At 36.8% G+C, this 10,997-nt stretch overlaps 1 protein-coding gene across 1 annotated transcript; it reads right to left on the bottom strand.

The window, feature by feature from the left end:
* Positions 1-1,271: 1,271 nt before the first annotated feature.
* nubp1 (nucleotide binding protein 1 (MinD homolog, E. coli)) lies at positions 1,272-10,471 on the bottom strand. Its single transcript, XM_055035692.1, has 10 exons — positions 10,388-10,471; positions 9,530-9,634; positions 9,279-9,412; positions 6,571-6,639; positions 6,442-6,474; positions 6,252-6,342; positions 6,007-6,161; positions 2,784-2,894; positions 1,825-2,011; positions 1,272-1,470 (listed from the first exon to the last, which is right to left on the bottom strand). Exons 1-10 carry the CDS (start codon positions 10,443-10,445, stop codon positions 1,418-1,420), a joined length of 996 nt encoding a protein of 331 aa, XP_054891667.1. The 5' UTR covers positions 10,446-10,471; the 3' UTR covers positions 1,272-1,417.
* Positions 10,472-10,997: the final 526 nt, after the last annotated feature.

Here is a 10,997-nt window from a genome sequence, read left to right as displayed (position 1 = left end):
ATCCACGGCCTCTTTTCATATAATCTAGACATCTGCCGTTTGCTTTATTAGGTGGGGAACTGTAGATTCAATTTGATTTATAACCACATTTAAAGGCTTTACCCTTAACATGATCTCACATGTTCAGCTGCCGATAGAATGAGCTTCTTACTGCATACAGTGTCAACGAGAACAAACAAGGCAATCCTTTATCTTCTCTTTAAGAGAATCAGATTCATAGGTTGTTTCAGAGAGGCAATCAAAAGAAAGAAATAATTAACTCTAACAATCTTTAAATGACTATACAGAGACTAAAAAAGGCAGTTATTTTCCTCGAGGCCAGACTGTTTTGTTTTGTAATCCATTTTGTATTATGTCATTTGAATAAAGAGTCACAGGTTTCTATGCCAATAGTATTTAGTGTTTGCAAGACCTGCAGCAATTCTGACAAATACTATAAAAAGACTCCAACTTAACCAATTTAAATCAAAATGTTACTTTCGAGGAGCTCACAGCAAGTTTCAGAACAATTACTCAGGTTTTATCCAACTACTGAAACAAGCTGCTAGGTGATAAAGTACAAAATCTTTTAAGTCATGCAATCATAAGCTGGTCTGTTTCAAAAAGAAGAATTAATGAGCAGATTTGTGGTCTGAATAGCTCAAGTCAAATGAAATGTTTCACTTGCATCATGGGCTTCGTAGCTTGTTCTGTGCACAGTTCTCCAAAACAAGAAGGAGTTCATGGAAGAAGCAACAAGTAAATAACTATCTGTACATATTGAAAATATGGGTTATTTGTACGTGTTAAAAAACTGAAATGGTTAAACTTTCAGAATTAGTATTATAACTTAATAATCACAAAGAACTTCAGATGTTCCTACACAACCAAGTGACCTTCTTTACGACCCCGCCTGAATGAGACGCATGGATAGGCCAGTGTGAAAGGCGCCCATTTTTACGCTAGTTGTGAATTAAGCAATTATTTCTGCTTAAATCACAATGGTAATTATTTGAAATCACAGTAAAATCTAAAATATTATTAATAATAAGAAAACAAAAATACAACATGTGACCTTTTTTGTAAAGATTCCCTTTTTCAGAAGGATCATCAGATTCTTTTGAGATTCATCTTTTTGGGACAAGCTTTATTTCTGTATCAAAAAGTGGAAATGCATTCAGTTAGTATTCATTCAAAGTTGTTTGTCAGATTTGTGCCTTTACACGACATATCTGTGTTTCAATTAGAGGAAGCAGAGCACAACGAGGTCGAATCAAATCTATACACACGAATCAAAGTTTCTAACAATAATTTTTTTTTTATTGAGAATAGTTCAGACTGAAACTGCAGATATGTCGTCTGTGTCAGAAGCGTTCTTGTGTGTGTTTGTTCTCCAGGTCTCTACCACGCTCTTGTAATCTGCTGTGGTCTGGGGGGCTCATGTTGCATTCTGCACATCGGTCGCTCTGTTGGAGCAGTACTCCCGGATACCTGGCAGAAGAAAGAGAAAATGCTTCAGATAAATCTGCTGAGGTACACAAGACCCAGCAAATTCCACAGAATTGGTTTTATGCTGAACCTAAAGTTATTCAATTTTCATTAAACATTTTTTTTCCTTCCTCTTTAGTAGACTGCTTCCCATTTTTTAAAGTGAATACTTCTTCTTTCAATAGATCTAGTCAGGAATTAGACCTGCCTAACAAACAAGTCATCAAAAAAAAAAAAGGGGACTTCTCTAGAAAAGGGAATGTGACCAAGTGTACGTCAAACTTCCCCACTTCTAAAGGATAAAAAAGACACCAAATTGTGAAAGAAATGGAATATGGGAAATAAAAATGAACTCACTTTGCACAATCCTGCGGTAGACTTCGGCTGCAGGAGAGTCTGGGACTTCTTGGAGGAAAGATTTGCCCTCATCGCAGCTCCGTCCTATCCTGGGGTCAAGTGGCACCTTGCCTAACAGAGGTAGATTAAGGTCTGCGCACATTTTCTCTGCACCGCCGCTGGAGGGGGGAAAGATCTGCGAAGTGTTCTGCAAGAGAGGGAAACAAAAGCATAATCTGGATCTTAAACCACAAAGCTTCTGTCCTACATTAAACATTTGGTGTCTGGGCATTAATAACTATTATAAAAACCGACTGTGATGTTTGCAGTTCACTAAATAATCCTAGTGTCGACTGCAAGTAGGACTCCATCCATCCATCTAATCAGTCCATTATATATTCTGATAATTGTTCGACATAAATTAATATGTCGTCTGCATAAAATGTGAATTTGTGTCACATCCCTTTGGTATTTATTTCTTTAACATCCTTATTTTGTCTTACCGATTGTGCTAATAGTTCTAAATATAATGTAAAAAGCAAGGAATCGGTTCTGACTGGCAGAAGAACCTGAAGCTCAGCTTCTATTCAAACACACCTTATCGAAATGTCCAAAGAAAAGACAGAAAAATAGACACAATTTATGACTGTTAGGTTTGGACACGGAGGAACATTTGGTTGTGAAAACGTTGCAGTGGCTCCTTCTAGTCAAACTGAGCTGGGCCAGAGCTGAGACCCACTAGTGGAATGGGACACGCAGGCCTTTTGGTCTGAACTCTGGAGGTTCCACTTACAAACTTCCTCATTCATGTTCTCATTTATCTCAGCTGTCCTGGTGTGCAGACAAAAGATTTCCTCACCAAATCTAATCTTCTTCCTGTATCCATATTTTTATGACACTTTTGAAAACATAAAATTAACCAGTTAAAGTTCTTAAAAGAAACATGGACTGCATGACAGTGGTTCGAATTCGCCAGCAACCTTGCATTTGGGACACACAAAGCCGCTCATGTTCTCCACAACTCCGATGATGGGCAGCTTAACCTTCCGACAGAACCGGATCTCTTTTCGGACGTCCTGGAGCGAGACCTCCTACGATGAAAAGGAAAAAGAGGTAGACAGCCAATCAGGCATAACGGGGGAAAAAAACTGACGTTGGGATTGGCAGTTCAGGAAATTACAGCAGTTAAAGGAATGATAAACTTTAATGCGGAAAAATGTCTGGATAAGTTAATAAAGAAAGCTACTGACTTTATTCCAGCTACATCAAAGCCACAAGTTTTTCCACCATTTTTAATGACAGTCATCCCAGTCTGGTATTTGTCTGATAATACCATAGGGAATGAGGAAGTGTTTTTGGTTTTGGTCTGATCTCACAGCTTAACCCCAGTTAGGCATGAGGAAACAAGCACCGATCAACGGTTTCGCACCGAAAAAAAAAAAAAAAAAAAAGAGAAACAAACATCATCTGCGTGTTTATAGGCAGAAACCAGGAGGGAAGAGAAATCTTATCTGAACAATAGGAATATTTGACATCCATTTTGTTCACTGAGTGGAATAAAACACAATCTGAGAACAATAATTCTCAACTCAGCTGCAGAGATCAAGTATGAGCCACTTAAACACCTATGATCCAGTCTGATGCCCTGCCTAGTTTTTTTTTAGGTCTGGTTCTACTTTGATCTTTTAAGTAACCAAATCCACAGCAGCCTTTATCAGATCTGCTGCAAAATGAAATGCACAGGCTGATTCACAGTCCCTCACGCATATGTAATACTTTTAAACAAATGCTGTCTGGGTTACTTCAGACAGCATCATAACACTGCCGACAGTGTTTGTTGTTTTTTAGTGAGCCAAACAAACTGTGTGAATAATTTAGATTGCACCATGGAAGGATTGTTCTGGGTTCATGGTGAATCTGTAGCAGTAAGGTAGCTTTACTTGCAGCATAAAAAACAAATCAGTGATATATTCATTCATTTTACATGCTAATTTACACATTCAGTACATTTTATGTCTTCAAACATACTATAAGGTAAGGCAGAATACATACAGAGCAATGGAAAAGTATGTGCACCCCGACAGATTTCTTTACTTCTTCCACTTGTAAGAACAACATGACAGATAACATAACTAAATACAAAATGCTGATTAAAAGGATTTCATTTTGAAGCCAATTTGACAATTTCCCTTATGTGAGGATGTAACACCTACACCTATATCTCGTCATACCATTTTTGTAGATAATTGCATGATGGGATTGTTTAAGGTCACAAGTTACGTCAGGTATTTGGGCATTTTGTGTTTCTGAGCCATTCAGACGTGGATCACAAACCAGCTGCGTAACCCAAGCCTGGCCAAGATCAGGCTTCCAAAATGGTGACTGGGTGTTCAGTATTTTCTGCTACAAAGCTGAATTCAGGGTTCCCTTTTTATCTACATCTTTCAAAACGATCAAATTTTGTTGTAAATCTCTGTTGCTTTTGCGATGTTTTTGAACCAGCAGTGGTTTGCGCTTTGAAAATCTTTTACGACGGCCATTTTTGCCTGGTTTCGTGTTCTCAAATTAGGAACACGAAACCAAAAACTGAGACAAGTAAGGCTTACTGCAGACCTCACGTGGCACTGTGCCTTTCAAATTCAAAAGTACTTTGATAATAAAGTTGATGCTGTTCTGATTTGTTGATGTGCTTTCGGAGTAATTTTGCTGCAGCATGCTTTTTGTAGATAATGGCTCTCACTGTGGTTTGCTGGAGCCCCAAAGCCTTTTAGCCATTTTTGTTTAGCCATTTCCAGAGTAATATCAAAAAATTCTCTAGATTGGGGCAAAATGTGTTGCTTTTTGAAATCTTTCAGCCAATTCATGCAGTCAGACAGGTCCTATTTAAATGATCTTTTACTTTTCATGTAGAAAAGGATCTGGATAGCTTTTTCCATTCATAAATTTAACATGGAATTGGTTTTATGTCCTTATTTATGAATTGATTTAGGATATCTTTGTCAGATGTTAACATTTGATCTGAAACATTTAAATGTAGCAAAAAGAAAAAAAACCCCAGAAACCAAAGAAAGGGAGCTATAAAAAATCTAGATAGCACTGGCTCACCTTTGTGTGTTTGTTGTTTTGGTTACATATTAAGCTCACCATCAGATAAAAATGTAGACTTGAGTCACCAATTTAAAATATTAAAATAAACAAGTCTGGGACGACTGGATACAGATCCAGTCCTCCCAGTTTTCCTGTTTAATAATTAAACAGAAAAATTTCCCTCTCGAGATCCAAATTAATACTTTACTTTTGCTTACTTAGGTTATTGCTGAAGAACATACAATTTTGCATAAAGTGACAAACTCTCTAATCCATAAAAGGGTGGATAAGAAGCAGTTCGTGTTCAATGCTCTGCAGTCAGAATAGCATCAAACATTTTTCTGACTGATTTGTCTAAATATGTTCTTCTTTTTATCTTTAATTCCTTCTTGCTGAGACCAAACCTGGTTTATATTATGGCTGTTAACCTTTTACATTGTTATACTTTTTCAACCATAAACTCCCAGTTATTGTTTTTATGGATTCACTTGCTACAGATGAAGTAAATGTATAACCTTCTCTGGTGTACAGTCAAAGTTCTCATCCTAGGAGTTGTTTTAAAATTATTATTTTTTTACACCAGTCAGTAAAGTAAATCAAACTGACATATTTTTTTTTAAAACATAAAACGTCCGAATATCAAGGTAGCCGTGTTGCAAATCATTACACCGGTCTCAATGTTTAGAACGCAATGAAAAAATGATTGCTCTTCCTTATCTTTTTCACAAGCTTTCAGTTTTTTGGGACTCAATGAAGCACAGAACATGTAGCATAAAACTCTTCTGGATTTCATTTTAGCTACATATTTTCAGTGGTTTTATTAATTAATTTATTTTTATTGTTACTCTCTACCAGTACTCTTTTGTTTAAAGTTTCTACATTTTTCTGATGGCAAAAAATTTCATTTTTGAAAATGAAAATTTGCCAGTGTATTTAGAAAATCTGTCGGGATTAAAGTAACCATTAAACCTAGTTAAAATTTACTTTTTATAACCTATAATACAATGGATTCTCGACTGTAAAGTAAAGAGATAAGAAAAGTGCCAGATACAAAATACTTTTTAAAGGAGTTATATAACTAACAACATGCTGGTGCTTTGGTATGTCTTTGCATACCTGCGGTGTGGTGATGATGACTGCTCCATCCACATTGGTGGAGCTGAGATACTGAACTATTGACAGGTGCTCATCAGAGGTGCCGGGTGGAGTATCAACAACTAGATAATCCAGTTGTCCCCAGTCGACGTCCCGTAAAAACTGTTTGATCATTCCTGAATTGGAGCAAGAAACAAATTGGAGCGTAAGACCTGAAAAGCCAAAACAAAAAACATCAACACTGCATTCACAAATCTACTGCACACCATTTTTCTTTGGCCCTCTCCAGATCACTGCATCATCAGGGCTGCTGAGAAGGAAGCCGATGGACATAACTGCCAAGTTGTCATCGACGTACTATAGCAAATATGTACACAGAAGAAAAGTAATTAATTTACAACACAGAAATTACCTCATAAGAGCAATAAAACTGAAGCCTGGATTGGTATGACTCACCACAGGAGACCAGCCTGAGCCACTCTGATGAACCTACATCAGAGTGGCAAATCAAACACCCAGTTGTTAATTGAAGTCAAGTGAAAGTAAAACAGAAGTGATATTCATACATAACACGGTAAACCATACTTGCTCTCCTTCTAGGCCCATGATCCTGGGAATGGATGGACCGCAGATATCCACATCCAGCAGTGCAACCTACAAACAGTGACACAGAAGACAGTCTGTGTCACAGTCTGTAGTAGTCTGTGAGAAAAAAGCCTTACCATATGTTTAGATATAGTGTTTGTAGTTAAAAAAAATAAAATAAACAAAAGCAATGATCAATCCTAGTTCCAAAGACTGTGTGTCCTGCATAACTTGCAGTTTCTCCTTGATAAAACGTGTTTTAAATAATGAACTAAACGGATCCTGCAGATCTTGGTAACTGGCCAATCCAACTATTGGAAGATTCTTGGTTGGAGTTCAGCTTCCTCCACATTTATTACTGTCTGCATGTTGTATTTGGCTTAAGTATAAAAAGTTTTGAGTTATCAGTATAACTAGTGAGTGTGACAAAAATCCAGTTCATCTGCTTCTGCACAGGAGTCCCCCAAGGCTCAGAACCGGGAACTCTTCTCTTTGCCATATCCATCTATTATTTTCTACTTTCCTCCATGCCTGCACTCAAGTGCTATACTGTACATATATACAGCTAATAGCTTTGACATTAACTGCATTGTTATATCCTCACTTGTAAGAAACCTTGAATAAAAGAGTCTACAAAATGAACAAACTTAAACACAAACAAAAAACTGGGGAGATGCTTAAACTGTTAGCATTGGATATGATGGTATGGAGACACATCTAAAGTAATCAATGAAGCAAAGAGCACAGTTAGTCAATTTTAACTTCACTGGATTTGACCATTGATTAGCAGATTTAATATATATACCAAAAAATGCTCCATTTTCATTCTAGAAATTCACAAACTAACAAAATGTGCTCTAGTGCCCTTTTTGATGTTTTGTAAAAACCAAATTAAAAACTCGGGACATATACTGTGACAGAGAAATGACAATAAAAATGCTATTAATTCCTTAATTATTTGTAGTATTAAAAAGTACAACCTTTCTTTGTTTATGGTCCATAGAAAATAAACTGAATGAGCATGATAAACATTCAATACAACTGTAAGTTTGTATTAAAACACCAGCCTCCAAACACCAACCTCTACTCTGAAATACTGACTGAAGTGAAAACTGTCCACTTGGGTGTTTTTACATAAATTAAGATTTTTATCAGCTTCCTCATAAGGCATGTCATCCTGTGCTTTTGTTGAGCAGAGCATTTTCATATTTAAATCTATTGAAATACACTGTATCCATGCATCATTTACATTCCCACCTTCAGTGTCATTAAAGCACATCAGCAACCAGACTCACAAGCTATAGATTTGTAGTAGTTGTGGTCAGAGTTACATGATTTGGGACTTTACCTACTGCTCAGCAAGCCTGAGATAATGAATAGAAAGTAGAATGAGGAACTTCATTACAAAATATTGATTTTTTTATCACATTAGAAAGACTGAGAATGAGACTGTGATACCAGGAGTCACAAAAACGTAGATTTTTTTGAACACATGCCATACGGTTGACCTCTGTTTTCCACCAGCTCTTTTGTAAACATTCCGAATACATCAGGTGATTTCTGGTAACTTGACACCAAAAAAAAGGGTGTGTCTGTTGATCCTGTTGGCTTTGGCAACACTGTGATTATTAAACAGGCTGTGTCTCCAGTTTTTGCTTTCGGTTTTCTTATTTAGGTGAAGATCTGTATGGAATCGTTTCCCGTAAATCGAACAAGAACGATATTGTGCACAGAGGGAAGACATGTGCCTGCGGCTCCTCAGCTACTTAAATAAGAAACAAGGAGATCTTATTTCCTCTCTTTGGTATTTGTTTTGTAGAACCCAGTTTGCATCAAAGAGGATGTTCACTAAAAGCAGTTAAAAAAAAACACTGAAAGAATGCATATTATTTATAAATCAGACATAAGCCAACATATGGTAAACTGCCTTTTTTAATTGGGACAATCTGTGTTGTTTGCAGCACTCCTGACCTGACACAGATCAAACTATTAACTAAACTGCAATGAGTCCTATGAACAACTTCAAGTCACCTTGTATGACCTGTAAGCCTGAAATATACAAATGCTTGTTAATTAGATGGATGAATGTAATTCATGTAACTAATAAAGAGAATTCTTCATATTTAATTACACAAAAGTCAAAATAAATGCAATAATTTAAATTTTTCTAAACACTTTACATGCCTCTTTTCTTATGGAAACTATAGAGCTACAAATAATGCATAAAGCTACGCTACAGTGACCTCTAGTGGTCCGTATTAGGGTTGCAAAAAAATATTCAATGAAAAAATAGTTTCCCTTTTTTGTGATGTTATTAGTATGTTTTTTATACTAGACAACATCTGCTACAATACATTCCACACTTTTATCACTCCCCCTTTCTCATTAAGTTTGTTCATAATGCTTCCAACACTGTATATAACCTGTGGCTTTTTAAGCTACTAACTTCAATCTTTTTTAGAAAATAGTAGCCAACCAAAATGAGATTTCAAATTTTGCACACACGCATACCGCTATTAAAGCATAATTCTGAAAAACTGTACAAACTTATTCCATCTCTTTCTTTGGCAGATATAGGACCAAAATAAAATCAGTTCTAAAGTGTACAGCTCTGTCCAATGTAACTCTTACATCCTTGTGGGAGAGCTACCTAATTTAATAAGTCTGACATTTGTCTTTCCCACATTATGCTGATAACACGTCATTACCTCCTTGGTGCTGTCACTTGCCAGAGCGTGGGCCAGGTGAGCGCTGAAGGTGCTTTTCCCAACTCCTCCTTTTCCTGACAACACCAGGATCTTGTGTTTGACCACTGACAGTTTTTCCCCTATTTCTGCAATAGCTGGAGAGGATGAAGGACTGAGATTAGCCACACGAAGCTTTAATACTACTGCAACATGAATACTGTTGCAGTAGCATTAATATATAGTATTATATATTGTAATGAGGAAAGTTTTACCAGGGTCTGGGGCCTTGGTGGCGCCAGAGGCACACAGCTGCTGGTTGGGGCAGCCCTGGCATGATGCAGACTTTCCTGCTTCCTCACTTGACGTGCCTGGGCAGTCTAAAGACATTTGACAGGAAACAAAGGATTAATATGAGAAAAAGCATGCCCACTGCAAAGAATACTGCAGCATCCATGATGCTTTTGGAAAGTTTCTCTTCCAAATGCTTGCTGAATGGCAAGAAAGGACATTTTAAATAAAAGTCGGACTCTTTCATCAAGTTCAAAATAGAACATTCATGGGTTTTTCGTAAGGATTTTCACCCAAAATATATGAAACAGTATTTCTGACATTGAGATATACTTAAATTTAAGCATGGACTTTTCCAAAATACTCCATTTGTTTATACACTTCCGAGACACCGTTACAAGAGAGTTGGACTTGTTTTAAGGCCATTATTTACCAGTGGTGGTAAAGTTTTAGGTCTTACATCACCAATTTCAATCAAAATACACAATCTAGCTGGCCCTTTCAAAGTAAAAGTAACATAAACGCACTGACAGTCCAAATCCCAATATTTTCCACTCGTATTCTGGGTGTTAACTTTTGCCACAATGTATGTGGGGACAAATTTTCCGGTCAATTTCACCAAAAATCGAAGTAGTAGACTATTTCTCCTAGGATACGGGACAGAGTCACGGCTGCTGGCGCAGTGTTTACAACCGAGAAAACGTCGAAGTAGACAGACGCGGAAACTGCTCTAAATATTCTCCAAAACACAAAGGCTGAAACATTTTAAGCCGGACCACATCCAGAACCTGTCATAATATTGTAAAGAAGAAATACGCCAAAAGTAATAAATTAATGCTCACGTTCTGGAGCGTTTTCTGGTACGTCTGCCATCTTTGCCTGAGCGTCCGTCCGACACATTCTTCCCCTTCAAAGGTTCCGCGCGGCCTGGAACCTTCTTCCTTTTTATTTTAATGAAAAATAAACGCAGATGTTGATTCTCTGTGCTCCTTTGGTCGACACAATCCACGTGGATTGTGTCGTTTTTTGGGGGGTGACTTTGTTGCGACTTGTTACAGATGTAAGTTCAGAGAAACAGGGTACAGCTGAACAAAATCGACAGTGGCCAATATTTTTCCATGACAATTTATCTAATATGTTGTCATATTATATGTTGTTAGAATATGCTTATGGAATTGTGTTATAATACTGTGATAATATTTGTAATATGCACTAATTAAGCAAATGTACTTGTTGATTTTATTTTATTTATTTTGTTTCTGCATCAATAATGTGCTTAATTCGTGAACAGACTGGGCACTAATAACAATGAAATATTATGTACGTTCAAACAGTACTAAATAAGACTTTAGAAAAATGCAATATTTTTTTTTATAAGCAGATGATAATCTAATACCTACTGAACTTTTTGTAAAACACACATAAACATAAACAATGAAACAACAGCTTGAA

The sequence above is a fragment of the Poeciliopsis prolifica genome, unplaced genomic scaffold (assembly GCF_027474105.1).
Source record: "Poeciliopsis prolifica strain line A6 unplaced genomic scaffold, Auburn_PproV2 SCAFFOLD010, whole genome shotgun sequence".
In the NCBI taxonomy this organism is placed as follows: domain Eukaryota; kingdom Metazoa; phylum Chordata; class Actinopteri; order Cyprinodontiformes; family Poeciliidae; genus Poeciliopsis; species Poeciliopsis prolifica.
Note: the sequence above shows the minus strand (reverse complement) of the source record. Positions and strands in the feature narration are given on the sequence as shown.